General features: G+C 38.4%; 1 protein-coding gene across 1 annotated transcript; it reads right to left on the bottom strand.

Annotated features, from left to right (window-relative positions):
- Positions 1–11,526: 11,526 nt before the first annotated feature.
- On the bottom strand, positions 11,527–15,255 carry LOC105447180. The gene is made up of 4 exons (XM_030983749.1): positions 15,173–15,255; positions 13,940–14,021; positions 13,435–13,495; positions 11,527–12,868 (listed from the first exon to the last, which is right to left on the bottom strand). Exons 1-4 carry the CDS (start codon positions 15,174–15,176, stop codon positions 12,329–12,331), a joined length of 687 nt encoding a protein of 228 aa, XP_030839609.1. The 5' UTR covers positions 15,177–15,255; the 3' UTR covers positions 11,527–12,328.
- Positions 15,256–17,426: the final 2,171 nt, after the last annotated feature.

Raw genomic sequence — 17,426 nt, 5'->3', positions numbered from 1 at the left:
CAACATGACACTAGCAACACCTCAGGTCATCTGTAGCAGTATGGTTAATACATGATTCGCTGCTTCCCTAACTGCGCTTTTCGTTCTCGCATGGAATCCTTGAATATACAGTGCGTCCCAGAAAAAATGAAACCGAGAATTATTATTGTTTTTAATTTATCATAACTTAAAGGTAATACAAAGTTTTGGGAATTTTTTAAAATTGGCTGGATAGTGATTCTTTACAATTGTGAAATATTTGGATGCCCCTGTGGATGTATTATATGCACTAGAAAATTCAGCCATTAAAACACTTCTGCTTTCGAGAAATATTGAATATAAAATTTACCGGTGCTCTGGGTAAATTTTGATAAATTTCAAATAGCGCCTACGTCCTTACGATGGTTAGCTGCGACCATGAAAATCTCAGAATATTTAGTCGTGATATACAATTCCCAAACGGGAATAGCTAATCGGTCGATTTTAGTCTGGAAGCTTTGTTTTATAGCTTAAATAATATCTTGACCTTTAGAGGGAACTATACAACATAAAAAGTTTATTATTTACAATTTCATAACTTTAGACTCGATTTCAACCGCGACAACGATCTCTGAATATTGTAGGATCGCATATGCTTCCAATATGTTCTTTTAAACCAAATTCATGACCCATACCAAAACTTTGTTTTACCCTTAAGCACAATTATGATTAATAAATGACACATATTGGTAAAGATTCTCTTCTTTCATTTGATGCAGCTGATATGATGCATATTTAACGCATGAGTGATTATAAAAGAATTGAAGAAAGGGTACCAAAAAGTTATTTGGCGAACGGTATCTTAATTTCAAAGAGAAAATCACATTTCAAGGAAGTTCATTCGACGCCCTTCATTTGACGCCTCAATCAAGAAAAAAGAGCCATGAACATCATATTCTGTTTGTTTAAAATAACGCTTGCCAGGCGCGAATCCAGGGGGAGCGAGCGGGCCTTGCATCTTTTTTTCTTTTTTTCATCATACATTTTCATGAACATAATATGGTTTGATACAATATTTTAAGTTTATATAATTTTATACAGATAATAAACGAGATTAAACAAATATATTGAATGCATAATTAACATACATTAGATGCAGGAGGGCTACAGAAATAAGAAGAGTAGCTTGACGTGCCCGCAGCCCTCAACTTAGATACAACAATAAAAAATAAAAAAAAATAAAAATGAGTGTGACTTGCAGAGAAGAACAGGAAAGGAGAGAGAAGGAGCGTTGGTAATTATACAATAAATCTGCTGATTGTATGCAGGTTCATTCATGAATGGATAAACGATGGGAAAAGCTTGGTCATGGATGATTACAGATCATTGTTGAATATACAGTCAATGTACACACGAACATGAATACAGTAAAATTACACACGACAGGATCAATACTTCTTTTTTTCTCTCATCTCTTTGGACTCCTGAGAAATTATTCCGAATTTAGGGGGTACATTGAGCATTTTTCCGTATTTAAGTGGGTCTCCAAGGCAGGAAAAGCCCGCGAAAAGCCCGCGAAAGGGGGGTTCGGGAATTTTGGCAGTCCTCAGATAGGGGGTGCTTTAAAAAAAAAAGGGAACGAGCATACGCGTACCCTAAATAACACTGAGTTGGGGGGGGGGGTATAAAACGCCTAAAACCCCTGAGCATCCGGGGGCTCTGCCCCCTTGACCCAACCAATGGCCCTAAAGCGGGCTCCTGGATGATCATCTGGTTTGGTTTGGTTTGGTTTTATTTTCCGTATAAAAATTCAATACATACAAGAATACAATTTACAAATAATACAAATCAAGAATTAAAAAACGGCTGGAAAGCTCTATTCAGAGCCATTATTAAAATGGCTCTGTTCTTCCTAGAGGTCCAGAAATAATCAAACATAGAAATAAAACACAAAATATTACAAAAATATAATATTACAAACGCACTATCTACCACCCTCTCCCAAACCCTCTATAACACATTATGAATACGACCGTAATTTATTTCCTAAAACCCCTGGGCTTCCGGGCGCTCCGCCCCTCGACCCCACGACAATTAGTGACCCCGGTTAGTGACCTGCCAGAGTTACAAATAAGGTATCAAAACATGCTCATTTGACCGTAATTAAATGCCTATAAAACACCTGAGTTTCAGGGGGATCAGCCCCGTGGACACACGCCAATTAGTGACCAACCAGTTTCATGAATAAGGTATCATAGCTCATCTGACCGTAATTTATTGCCTATACCCCTCCCCCCTAAGCTTCCGGGGGCTTCGTCTCTTGACCCCCGTCGGGGCTACTACCTAGGCCCCACGCTAATTTACGCTACGCTCTACCCCCACCCCCCCCCCCCCACTCAGTGTTATTTAGGGTACGCATATGCGTGTTCCAACTGACCCCCCCCCCCTTTTCAGCAAAAGTCCGGTGTGTAAAGTCAATACGGCTCGACCTTTTTCTTTTGTATACGAGCCTTTTTCAGCACCCCCCCCCCCCCTTTCAGCAAAAGTCCGGTGTGTAAAGTCAATACGGGTCGACCTTTTTCTTTTGTTACGAAAAGGACATTTTGGCAACACGCATGGGGTCCGTCCGTTCTCGGATGGGAGGGGGGGGGGCAGGGCTCTACCTGATCGTAAATATTTAAGCCTCCCCCGACCAATTTGAAAAACGTTCAGCGGGACATGCATTTAAGAGTGGGGTGATGCGGATTTTTTTTTTCTAATTTGCTCATCACGCCACTGCTAGTCACCATTACGTACCAATATTTGGCTCGCATAATATCAGATTTGCCCTCCCCCTTAGAAATCCTGGATCGCCTGATGCTTGTATTTCCATAATTGTATTAAACGAATCCGTTCCACCGGCTGTTTGCCCCAACAACAAAGAAGACGAAGAAGGACATGCATGGCTGATTGTCAACTAAACGGATTTTGTTGTTTGTTGCTACGGCAATTAACTGACTTTATTCTTCATAAGTCGTTCTATACAAATTATGGTATACACCCATTATAACTATATCCTATGTTATGACTCCATTATAGAAATAAGCTAATCATTAGCTTATTAATTTATCTTGTGGTCATGGTGATGGTGATATATTTTCTTCTCTCTATGTCATGATATAGATATCGTTATCCTTCACGAATAAGCTTCAATCATTTTGAATAAATGAAATGTCACCGAGTGAGCATTTGCCAGATGTCACACGCATTTTTAAAGGAATGAATAGGGCTGTTTATAACATAAAGTTTTTCATTTAATGAATATTTCATTATATCAATTGTCGTGATAAGAAAACTTCGCAAATGTAAAACTAATCATATATATTTTTTTAAAGCTAAAGACCAGTTATGGTCATGCAATTGCATTGTGAAAGATTGTGAAAGGTGAAAGGTTGATCATCTAGCATATAAGTATTGGTGTGTACTGCAAGGTTCTGGAATCATCAAAATGATAAGAAATTTGGCCCAGTCTTCGTAAAGTTACAAGCACTGTACACATAAAGATGTATATGGGGCTATACGCACACGTGCGCGACACCTGCGTTTATCTCTCACATACCATTAAATAAACTAATTTACCAAATATATCAATTAGTAAGCGGTTTCCCGGCAAAAATTTTATCATCATGTATTAGTCAAAACATATCCTTTCACATGATTGGTAATAAGAGCTTCCATTTCATTTTTTGAAATTGGGGCGTTTCCAATACTGGTCTTTACCTTTAAAGGTTTAAAATTGAGACAAAAATATTAAGTCACCGCAATCGATGGTAGTTTGTGGTTGGTTATCAAAAGGTCTTCCAAATGGTGAGTTCATTAGTGCCCGATTAGCTCCTGCAAACCCTAGATGTCTGCAGATAACGATGACATCCTTTATTCCTAGGCCAGATCCGCACGTTGTAGTCCAGTTCTGGCTGTCTGACTGAAGGTACCAGACTGTACCTTCATTAGGCATGGTGCCATTGGCCAGTCGAACATCTATGAGATACAATGTGAGCTTGTAAAACTTGTCACCACTTTGCAGTTGTTTTAATAAACCATTCTACAACTACTACGAATACACTGTCAAAAAATAATATTCGAAATAACTCAATAAAATTGAGGAAAAGAATTGCCTTATTTTTATTAAGTAAATATTACCTACGGCATCGTAAGTAGAATTTAATTATTTTGCTGAATAAATTTTTACTCAGTTAAATCGAGTTACATTAACGTAAATAATTTAAGTATTGTAATCATTTTAGATAATTAAAAAAAAGCTATGATAGGATTACATATTGCACGATTTGGTACCCATCTAATCTAACAAGTAACATCTACTAATCATTCACTACTTCTATTTAAGATTTAACCGTATATATCTACCACCATCTCTAAATTTTGAATATACTTGATCGTAGCATCTTAAAAGGAAAATTGGTTGACAATTTCCTGAAATATCAAGTTTTGATTTGTTTTGAACTGGGTAACAATTACAAATTGTCTTGTCTTTGCTTAGCCATGTTAAATGAATTAGTAAATGTTTTAAAGTCCTTAAATTTTCATTCAACCACAAAAAAGAATTGTTTTATTTAAAAAAGAGTTTAATTTGGTCTTAATGAATATTTATGAATTATGTAAATATTTCTATTACGCACTGCATCGTCCTTACTTTAAAAAGATAAGAATAATCAACATAAATTGTTTGAGTAATACGTATAATTTCTGATTTTGAGTTAAAATTACTAAATTAATACAAGCTGAAATTACTTAAAGTTCTTATGTATTTGATTTTACTTAAATATTCCACGTATGTTCTACTAAATTGAAAGTTTGAGTTAGCAAGACTTAAATTTAGTGTGTAAGTGGCAAAACTAATGTTTTCAAGTAAATTCTACATGGAAAAAATACGTAAAAATTACCAATGAACAAATTCTTTTTTACAGTGTACTACTACGAATATTATGTGTAAGTAATATTTGGTATATACATGTAGCAGTCGCTTGAAGCCGAAATGGACCGTATGACAAAAGAAATGATCGTAGAATGTAGTAATTGGGGTAAACCGATACTTTTTCAGTTACTCGTATATCGGTGTAAACTAACTTTGAGACCACTAGGTATGCCTTATATCACGCGTCTGGTCAACCAAAAGGGCTTCTGCACCAGAAGTTTTTGTTTTGTCAATTTCTTTGTTGAGCGATTGATCATGTGGTACATCTGTAAAGGTCTTACTTGACATGGGCTTATTTAACTGATAATTTGACAGGCTGCCCTTTCACACTCATTTCTTACTTATTTGTATTGCATGGTATGTATCGGTATATCCATCCCAAGTCACCAACGATGGGTAACATTGTTTCGAGACTACAAACATTTTGGTTTCGAAAAATATATTTATATGCATATGCTCCTCCGTATCATTTGTGTATGGCTAAAATCATATAGGCCAATTTTGTATTGTCACTTTAATAGATTGAGGTGTCATTTTACTAGGCCTGCTCAAAATGGAGAATTCGCCTCAAACCAAATTCGGCAAAAATAAATCTATACTCACCCACTATTGTTAAACTTCCTTCTACTGTATAGAGTAAATAAACTGTCAGCATCAGAAAGATTAAATATAGAGGTCTGTCATGGTATTTCAGGGCAGCCATGATGGGTGTCTTACTAATCCCAATGTGTTCATACATGTATTCACGACTCAAAACAGCAATGTGAGTCACAGTGATTATAAGTTCAAAATATTTTCCTACATAACTTCCTCATTTCATCTTTTCGTGTCATTCGTGCTATTAAAAATGAATTTTAATTGTTATGCGTTCGTGGGATAACACAAATGGGGTGGTGATTGGAGCGTGAGCTTGATTTAGACAAGAGGAGCTGCTATTCAAATCTTGTCTACCGAGAGACTAATTTCAATGACGGCTCCAGGCTCAACACCGGCCAAAAAAGTATGTGAAAAGGAAGAAGAAAAGAGAATCACGGGCTATGCAGGGTATTTTTTCCTGTCTGGGAGTTTTTTTGTTTCCTTCTAAACAAAACTCTTTCTATGCCACATTAACAATCTCCCTGTGCCACATTTTATTTATCATAGGATTTATGTCTCCAGTTCAAGATTAATATCTACTGGTGTTAAAATGGTTGATATGGGGCTAATCGAGATCTGGAATTGGTAATGCGGCAAAGCCATCGTGTTGCACAAAGTATTAATCCTTGAGTTAACCCTAATGAGGCCGGGGCCATTATTCCCCCCCCCCCCCCCCTCCTCCGCGATGTTTCTGATTGTTCGGGAACGCATATGAAATACGCCCCGCCGCTCGTTGACTTTTTTTTTTTCGAGTCCTGCGCATCTTTAAAAGTTTTTTTGTTAAGGCAATGTGACGTCACTGCCAGTGCCTTACAAGGACGTCGCATTGCCGTAAAAGGGCAGTCCACGATCTCGTTGTGCAGAATATAAAAGTCCCTATTATTACAATACTACTACTACTAAAACTACTACTACTACTACATATACATCTAGTCTTTTTTCCATGTAACCCGTTGACTACTGAATGATGTAGTTCCCATAGGCTTAATACAGGGACCACCCGGTTCCAGTAGGCAATGGGGTAAGTGTGCGAAACATGATATTCTACAATTGTAAATAATCGTTCATAGTTCGTTTATTGCGATAAGCAGATGACCTGATCCAGTAGTTGGGGTGGGGTGGGAGGTCAGGCCTACCACAACGACAACAAATCTTCAAGCCACCCAAATGTTCCTGATTATAAATGGAACTAGAAATGCAATCGTGTCACAACGATGTGCGTGCAATGACGCCATGTTTATACGTGCCAAACGAAGGAGCTACTCTCGGACTATCCAGAGCAATATGTAAGAAGTCTGTAGCTTCTGTGATAGTGGAGATAGTTACGGCGAAAGAAAGGTCACCAAAACGGCCCTAAACGGGAAAAAATGGTGCCTGGACGGTCACGCATGAGGGTTTTTGGAGAACGAAAAATTTAGTGGCCTTGAAGGAATGCTAGAGACTACGCCTACGAATTTTGAAGGGAATTGGAGTAGAGGAAGGGATCTAGAAAGGGCTCGCAAGCACTGCGTGCAAAACCAATGGGACTTGGTGCATGATGAACATGTTGCGACGCGTGCTTTGGCACGAACGGCCGCCCATACTAACACAACCGAACAACAGTCTTTAAAAATGACGTCATGGCCGAAACGTGTTATAATAGGGCGGAAACTCGGAGGAATTCGTATAGTGACCCTTGTTCAAATGCGATTTACTCACAATTTTCTGCGTGAACATATACCATACTTGGTATTATTCGAAAGGGCACTTCAGTGCGGTCAGTTTGACACCATTGTCATCTGCGCAAAACGTACTACACGCATCAAACGCGCTATTACGTAAAGCATAGGAAATTCATCATTTTTGGCGATAACTTGGCGAAGAGGGCATTACAATTTATTTAGCAGACAGTTGTCACGTATATGGATACATGTGTCTGCCAGGTTGCATTGATGTAGGTCTAAAGATCACCATTTTAGAGCAAGTTGAAGTTATTTCGGAATTTTCTTGAAAATGGCGAATTTGGAGGGCAACTTTCTCAAATTTGGTCAGTGATAGGGTATATAATTTTGAATATGGCTGGAAAGGGCATATCTTCAAGTATCTAAATCCAAAAAAGGGTACGGGTTAGCCGAACCATTATGGAGATACGGCCACAGAGAGAAAGCCAATTCCTAGAACTTTAGAGGGCGCTATTTATGTTTTGCAAAGCTATTGGAGCGTGAAATTTGACATGGCTATGTGCAAATATGAGATAAAGATACTGTAAGATTTATATACAAAACTGAATTTATATGAGAAAGTTATGGCAGTTTTAGATTATTTAGGGGTAAACTTTTCAAGAATTTGAGAGACTTTTGACGGAGTCGGTTTCAGATTTGAATTTTGAGTACGAAGATGGCATTTTGAAGGTCAGGTTATTTGTCGCAGATAAAAGAACATCTCTTAGACTATCTAGAGGAATTTGTTAGAAGTTTGTAGGATCTAGGATAGTGGAGATAGGAAGGAAGAAAGAAAGGCCTCAAAATGGACCAGAAACGGACAAAATGGCGCCTGGACGGTTATGCATGAGTGATTTCGAGAATCGAAGATTGTAGTAACCTTGATGAGATGTTAGAGACTATGCCTATGAAATTTGAAATGAAAAGGACATAAGGAAAGCACCTAACTAGGAATAACAAGCACTACGTGCAAAACGAATGGGATTCCGGACGACAAGAAGGAGAAGAAGGAAGAAGAAGTAAGAATATTAATAAGAAGAATGTGAAAAAAAACAAGGCAATGACGAAGGTCGTCATTGCAATAAAGGGAATCCGATGCACGAGTGCAAATTGAATGCAGGTAATCCAAAGCGCCCCTCTCCCCATACACCATATCCAAATAAATATACTTCTAGAGGACAAGGTGGATGGACCAGAAGAAGTGTGATGGCATACCGGGCACAGACATAAATCATTTCTTCGATCAAGTAGGGATGACAAGTCCAGTGTCTCGCGGGCAGCGTCATATGATGTGAAACAAGGACCTAGGATGATTTTTAGGGTTCTCCTCTGGATCCTTTCTAGAGGTGCAATCTGCTGTTTTGTGAGTCAGTTATTCCACACAGGACACGCATACTTCAGGAGTGGCCTGACCAGGCGCGTACGCAAGGGGGGGGGGGGGGGGGGTTGGGCTGACCCCCCCCCCCCTTTGAGATTTAAAAAAATAATAATAATAAATAAATTATGCCAATGGCTGTCCTAAAAAAGGTGACCTTACCCCCTTCCCCCCCCCCCAACGGGACAAAATGTCAATTTTTCAAATTTCGACACCCCCCCCCCCCCCAAAAAGAAAAAAGTGTCTTACCCCTTCTTACTCCTTCAATCTATCCTTTTCTCCTTCGTCATATATTTCTTTGTTTTTCCTTCAATCTATCATGTTCTCCTTTTTTTATATATATTGCTTTGTTGTTCCTTATATTCTACTTATACGTATAGTTCTTTATACTATAGTCTACACTTAGCTCTTATGAGTCCGTTAGGTAGTTCTATGTTCTTCCTTTGACTTTTCCTTTTCTCTTTAGTTATATATTTCCTTGTTTTTCCTTCTCCATATCCTCTCCACTATCCTTGTTTTCCCTTTTCTACCATCTTCCCTTCCCTGGGTCAATTAACGTGCTTGCACATATAATAGTGCGCTGACGACTTAGAGGCTGTTCACACCGGCAGAGATAGCGCGCTAGACCGCGCTATCTCTGCGGTGTGGGAGGTACAACGTCGTTTTGGTCCGCCCAACAGCGAGCCACGGCGAGCCAAAACGGCGTACCACTGGAGCACCTCTTGGGGGTGGTCCACGAGAGATAGCGTGGTCTAGCGCGCGCTAGAAAAAAGGGGGTGCTACGATAGACCGCGCTATCTCATTGCGGTGTACGTGTTCACCGCAGTGAGATAGCGCGGTCTATCGTAGCACCCCCTTTTTTGAGAGGTCCTGTTGCCATGACGCGTGACGTCATGAGGTAAGAGCGGTCAACACTTCTAGTTCGTAATAGCGCGCGAAATCTTTGACCGCTCTGACCTCATGACGTCACGCGTCATGGCAACAGGACCTCTCAAAAAAGGGGGTGCTACGATAGACCGCGCTATCTCACTGCGGTGTGAACACGCCCTTAGACTCTTTCACCAGAGCACTTCTAGGAATTTTTTCGTGAAAATGGCTAAACAGTTGTGTAAAAAGATATGCGCCTCCCGGATCGAGTTTGGCACATTGTGGCGAATTGGCCTACTGTTTGTTGGGAAAGCACGAATCAAAAGAATATATGCCCTTCTGTGACCAACTGAAACCAAGTTAGCCAAACTCTGTGGACAACCCGTGCCGTTGTTAAGTGTGTTCTTAGATGGCTCTGCATGTGGACCATAGCGTTTGAAGAGAGATAGTTGTGACACGCTTACTCGTTGTTATGCCAGTCACACCTAAAAATCTACTCAATATACCGACTTCAAACTGACCGATTCTTGAACATCTAGGATAAAGGAATTTTGTTCTGTCTATTGCCGGGATGATGTAAATCTTCTCGGAGCAATTCCAGTATCATTATCAAGATTACGATAACTACATGTATGACTTAGTAAGAATAAATTGTAAGCTTTTATTGCGCTCACTCTTTTTTAATCTAGTGATCCAGTTTTCTATTGTCTCGTCATGCTAATACAGGCAAACCTACTTTAGCGACCACATTTTGTGTTTCCCTTGAAAATGTTTTCTCGTTGAAACATGTACTCTAGGCACATGTGAACCACTTGCCATTATGCTTGTCTCCCCTTGGGTGGTCTTTATAGACAGGTTTCACTGTATAAACATCAAGTGACATATATAGCTATAGAAAGAAGAAAAGGAGGCTGAAAGTGCAAGAGAAAGTCTATAGAGAGAGAAAGAGAGAGACTATGTAGTGGGCTACGATTCATAATGAAACACATCATCTTACAAAGTCATATCAAAATATGATTCGTTTAATGTAAACTGTAGCAATTATTAAAGAAAAGTCAATTTCATGAACGGCAAATTCCAAATAAGTTTTCATTTATTGCAGTACAATAATTCCAGATTAGGATATCATCTTTTTCCGAATAACGATTTGTTTTCCCTTCAAATATTTATATTATTTTATTCTGTGAGGAAGAGATAAGAAATTGGCTTCAATTTTTTTTTTGTCGACACGCTTAATCCATGCATAATTCATGAAATGTAAACTTCAGAAGAAGCCACGATGGACCAGTGGTACCAGAGCAGTGGTGACGTAACCGAGATTTCCCGGGCTCAAAACCAAGCCCATGCACTAGTGCCCTTTGGTAAGGTATTAATCCTCATTACCATATCAAAAGTCACTTGGTTGCTTACTTTTAAAAAAAATCAGATACCCTTTTTGGGGGCTATTAAAACCAACCCAACAACCAATAAAGCATACGCCGTCTTTAATAAAATTAGACCTTAAATATAAATATGCATATTGTTTTTCGAATAATACATTATGTTCCCATCACCGTTTAATGTTTCTTTCTTTTTTTTTACTTTGGACAAATGTGCAAAATTCAAATAATAAAGCAAAGAATATATTTTACGAAATACATGAGACAAATTTTAAAATTCCACCGCAGTCAGCAATTAATATGGTTGACATAAGATAGCTACACAAAATATATGTATTGTTCTTAATAATACGTGTTAATGACACTGAATATTTTGATCGCAATGATAACAATGATGGCGAGGATGATGATGGTAATACAGAAAGATGTATATGGGACAACAACACACATGATGTCGGGGTGAGTACTACTCTGATTTCCTCATCTTTCTATACTCATTACTCAGCCAGTATACATTTTCTTCCAAAATTGTTTGGCACATGACATTTATTTGTAATCTTGAACATTCAGTGTAAGTTTCGTTAGATTCTGTGAGAATTCATTTTCTTTTTTTACCAGAACTCAAGTTTATCTTTAAGTATAGGTATTCTATAAAACGAGGTTTATTCCTGGCTTCTGATGTAAAATATTCCTTACACAAATGTACAAGAGATCAAGATAAATGAAGATATTCTTTGCATGATGTATAGCCTTTCAGCATGACATGGATGCAGTCATTTCATTGAAGCTGTCACGTACTAGGCGAAGTACATGCACCATGCATCAAGCTTTACCTGGAAAGACTTTTTAATTCATCAACAAAACCGTTACTTTCCAATAAGGAAAAATCATAGCTGAGCAGGTTAAAGTTATATTTGGTGAAAAATATGTAACAGGGAACAATCAGTGTAGTACATTTGTTTTACAATACAAAGAAATATAACAGTTGACAAATCTTGTTAATTCATTCGAAACCTTTACCCCCAAAAGAACACAAACTTATTTATGCAATTTACGCTCTGGTAGTTGTAGTAGGAAGGTGAATAGCAGGTGAATAAATGCTTCATTCCACACACACCTGGGAAGAAAATATCCATTAATTTGAATACATTTACTTGATTACAAGACTAAGCGTACATCACGTTATCAAGAAAATGGCGAAGCCCATGTCGAGCTGAGAAACTGTATTATTCTTGAATTAGGATGTTCTTAAACACTTTGGCGAGGTATCTTGTCGATTAATGGGCACGACTACAACAAACCTGTCAGGATCACCAATGTTTATTCTCGGGTTAAGTTTTCCATAATTGCAAATGTCAGAATAAAGCATAAACTATATAGAATGATATAAGAAACATGAAGAAAAAAAACACTAAGGAAGTACAGTTGAAGGAATGACAAGTCATTGCGATCCGTATAAATCATTTTCCACCATTTCAGTTGTATCCCCATCATCTTCCTGTTCAAACCTTGGCTTGTTCGGCATAGCGTACATGGCTTCAAGGTCATCTGTATGTGGAAGAACTGGGACATGCTGGGACACTTTGCTTTTCCTGTTCTTCTCCGGTACCGCATACAAATCCCCAGCATCCTCCTCGCACTTATCCGGAAGCGATTGCGCTGATGCATCATGGGGCACTTTGCTCCGTCGGCCCTTTGCTGGTACGGCATATATGCTCCTCGCATCCTGTTCCTCGTCTCCGCCGTCAGGTCTTGGACGATGTTTCGTCGACACTGCATACAACCCGTCAAAATCGTCTGCCTCCTTCGAAGTTACTGCGTTTTCACCTGCTGCGTCGTATGTCGGGTTTCGGTGGCTAGACTCTGGTTCCATTACTCCTGGCTTGCCTCTAAACTTCAGGTTGACATATTCTACCAGCGTGATTCGTCTCTTTATTGGGGCCGGGAAGGCATCCTTCTCAATCTCACCTTGCTGGTCGTCCTTAAGGATATAATTATAGTAATATCCAATATTGAGAGGGGATATATCCAAACAATTAAAAAAAAAAAGCATCATAACGCTATAACGAGAGGATCAAAAGCCTAAAGAGGATCATAATAATTATAAGCCTACAAATTAAGTAAACATATCAAATGTGTTATATCACCAGGGTAGGGGGGGGGGGGGGGGGGTGTTCAAGGATTTTTTGAAAACACGAAGACATGTTATGATTCTGATTTACTGATGAAAAGTCGGTCTACATTCTTTATGCAGGCACAGACTACAAAACTTCGTTCAATTGACGAGAGTCTGCGTTTGGGAATAATTAATTTAGTTTTGTCAATTGCTGAGCGAGGATAACTAGTATAGGGGTTGTTATTGAAATATTCTGATGACAAACATAACAAAGTATTAAGGATTTTGAAGACATAAAACAAACAAGGAGACCTTAAACAGAGTAATTGCAAGTACAGTAGTAACCCATGGATCTCCTAGCCCATGTAAGGTATGAGTCCTAGATTCTATGCCAAATTCTAAGTTTCGCGGCTAGATTCTGGATAGTTTACCTTCATGCTCATGCGCCGTGTGTCACTATCACCATAATCTTGGTCCTGTTTCAGTTTGCACCTACGGAGGGAGGGAATGAATAAAGAGAAAAAACAATCTATGTTAAACACAATGGCCGGGTAGACTCATTATCACTGACTGAATTGTTTCTCAGTACACTTTGCAATTAATTTTTAACAGTAAAGTGTTTGTCAGAGAGTATATCCGGCGTCATGTTATTCCCCCTCCCCCCCCCCCCCCCCCCCAATAAAAAAAACTCATCTTGTGTACCTCGCTTTTAACATGTTAAATTATTAAGTGCATTTTTCTTTTAAAGAGAGGATCATCATCCCAAACAAAATACAAAAAACTGCCTAAAAGAAGCTTTTAAAAGTTGTGTTTTTGAAATATCTTAGATATTACAATATACTGATGATTTATTGAATGTGAATTCACATCTGCGTACGCGTACATAATTCAACATTTAAAGGACTATTCATAACTTTTGAAAGTCCCCATACTCACTTGCATCTATAGACAAGAATGATGACAATGATAAATACCACCACTGCTGCTACAACTCCACCACCTATAGCTGCATATGGAGCTGTGTGTAAAACAAGTACCCAATATCGTTACCATTTACCGACAGGAATATGGAGTAAGAGCAGTAAAATGCATACCTCTATATTGTGTTCAGAGAGGGAAGTAGAGAATATGGCACCCGAACATTCTGAGTCTTCTTTTTCCTTGTTGTCTCGGAAAAGAAGCTCTAAAAATACGGCACCATACAAATGCTTATCATATCATTATTGTTGTCTCTTCTATTATTTTCATCATCATCTTTGTCATTATTAATTGATAATTGCTACATTAAAGTTGTATTACGTTTTCCCTATTTTATACGAATAGCTCGAACACTCTAAAAAATATTGGGTAAAAAATTGCCAATTTTTTACCCAACTTGAGGGCGATTATGTGTCCAACCAACTATTGGGTAGATTACAGATTTGTGCATGATTTACCCGGTGCTGGACAAAAAGAAAATGCCCAACTTTTAACCAACAAAAATTTACCCAATCAGAAATTCACCCAATCCTCACCATAATGTCTAGCATATATTAGACACTAGTCGGGCAATTAAGTTGGATAAAATATTATATGCAAAAGGACATTAGTGCCGCGACTCGAACCACGGACCTTGTGATCTACAGTCGTGTGACAAATCCACTCGACCATGACACCTCTATTAAGATTATAACATTATTGTTGTAAAATAATGTTACCCGACTGACGTTTGCCCAGTTACATCTGCCCAGTTACATCTGCCCAATGTATTCTGTAAATACATGTACCTGGTATTAATGTTGGTAGAAAATAACCGAAAATAACATTCCCCAATTATTTCATCGGTTGCTACATGGTTGGTAGGAAATAACCCAATTGTTGGACGACATTTGCCCAACATCGATGTGCCAAGTAACACCTAACCAACCTATGTTTTACCTTTCATGAGGTAACTTCATACAGTAAATGGTTGGGAGAAAAAAAATCCCAATTATCGGACAAGATTTGCCCAACTTCGATTTACCCAGTAACATCTGCCCGACTTTTTAGCAGTGAAGGTATCGATTAAAACGTGTTTAGTTGCGAACACTTGTACATGAACGAGATTTCTTTCTTGTTATCACATTATGCCTATATAATACGACATCGGTATATCTTAATTTTCAATCCAATTTTCAAGAACTTGCTTACTCATGGTACTCCCTTCAGGAGGAGACGATGAGTCGCTAGTTAGACCAGGTCCAGAAACCGTTCCAGAGAGACTCGTGACGATGGAATTGGTCGGTCCTGCGATAGAATCTGATGTGGTTCCTTTGGTGGTAACAGTCAGTCCTACTTGAGAAGTGCCTGGCTCTGTAAATGTAGTCGGTCCTCCGTCAGAGGTGATGGTTTCTGTAGATACAGTTACTTTTTTGTCAGAGGTGAATTCAGGCAACAAGTAATTTATAAGCAATTGAGCATCGTTCAGATATGTTGTGGTAAACCACTACGTTTTCTTGTTTTGTTTTTTGAATTATGACGTAAGTGTAGCAACCTTCACATTTCTGTATCTTAAAACACATAACTAAGTAATTACACGTTGGAACTTCGTTGCATGCAGTAGTCATTTACTTACACGTTTGAAGAAAAATCACCACAGTTTAAATTACATATCTGAAATAGCTTTTACTTTACATTCCATATGGAAACGTTGTATCATCCGCTCAATCTGACTTGCGTGCATAGAACAAAATAAGCATTTTTCCATGAAAAAGTGAAGTTTTCTAAAATGTGCGTTTCTTTCCAGCATTGGGGCGCCCGGAAGTCACTCGGGTAACATTTCATAAAGTATAATATAAAAATACCATATGCAAATTTTCTGTACTTTTGTCGGAAAAAATACATTTATCCAGCACAATGTCGTCTCTTTTTGCGTTGGAGAAGAGCAAATAGCGAGTTTCAATCACACTTTGGCCGATCTCGCAAGCTCTCACTCGTTTCACTGTTGTCAAGAGACTTTGGGGGCAAGCGGTTAATGAAAATACTAATCGTTAGCTTTCTTTTGGTATCAAACTTATTTTGATTGATTGTATAATTCTGTCGGAATAAAGGAAACAAAAATGCTCGACCAACAACTCATCAGCGTCTGAATTGACCTTTTGACCTTGAATTCCCTGATGCAAGCGCACTAATGACGTGATCTTTGCTAAATCGGTGTCTTTTATCGTAAAATGCGACACTTTCACAATGTTTATACATCTTTTTTTAATTATTAGTAAGATATAACATATTTTTTTCTGATATCACTGAAGTTTTGGGTTTCATTTAATGAGTAATTTTAAAATAAGAGCCATTTTATTGTTTTAATTTACTGGGTCGTACCATTAAAGTTGTAGGGTAGAAAGATGCATTTTCCAACCGCGCCAAATTTAATTTACGTTCCGACATTATGTTAAATGGGTTCGTGTTGTTAAGAATCCACCGCTTTCTGCTCCAACAAACGTCCACATGCGGAGTCGTTTATCAACTAAATTATTCAAATTTATGGATGCTTCCTAGCTTCCCAGGTGTTTGTGGTGCTGTTGAAGCATTTCATTCACCTGCTATCATTCTTTGTACTCCAACTGCCAGAACGCAAATTTCATTTTGGTTTTATAGTTTCATCGGAGTCGTTTATCATATATATGTATTCAACTTTATGAATGCTTCCTCCCCAGGTGTTTGTGGTGTTTATGCATTTCATTCACCTGTTATTATTCTTTGTACTCCAATTGTTAGAATACAAAATGCATTTTGGTTTTTATATAGTTTCATGCAATAAGTAAGTCAATAAAAGAGTATGTTCTGCACAATAAAAACAATGTGTGTCCCTATTGTACAATGTAATGTGTCCCCTCATTTTGTAATAGTTAATTTACCCATTCACATAATGGAACTACCTGCCCGATGAAGCAATTGGCCTGTGACCCCTGAGCACTCAACACCGTGTGGGAGTCAGTTCGTGCTCATATTCTTTTATGAGACAAATACAAGCAAACGTTTCCATATGCATGAACTCATAGCAAATACGATAATTACTCTCTTGTTTTGAGGACCAAAGTGCTAACGTCATATTCGCTCGTCGTCCAGGTAACTGGTTCTAAACTACAGAGCATGCGCATGAGGTACATCGGGAAATCATCCAAGCAACGGGTTGGAGCAGGGCAAACTTAGTGTTTGGGGGCCCAGTGTGATCAACACACCATTGTTAATAAAGCACAAACTTGTTTGGTACCAACAACCTTGACAGCTTGGCCAGTATGATGTCACACTTCTATATCCCATATAAACATGTTTGGATTACGTGATGCGTCATTTAAATGTTTACACATTTAAACAGATGTAAGAGACAATGGTGTTGGAATCGATTGATTGATTGATTTTCTCGAAAGTCTTTGCGCTAGTTATAGTAGTAAACGTGATAAAA

This window comes from Strongylocentrotus purpuratus, unplaced genomic scaffold (genome assembly GCF_000002235.5).
Source record: "Strongylocentrotus purpuratus isolate Spur 01 unplaced genomic scaffold, Spur_5.0 spur5_scaffold_13, whole genome shotgun sequence".
NCBI classification, from domain to species: Eukaryota; Metazoa; Echinodermata; class Echinoidea; order Camarodonta; family Strongylocentrotidae; genus Strongylocentrotus; species Strongylocentrotus purpuratus.
The sequence above is the reverse complement of the archived record's forward strand: the minus strand, read 5'-3'. Positions and strand labels throughout refer to the sequence as shown.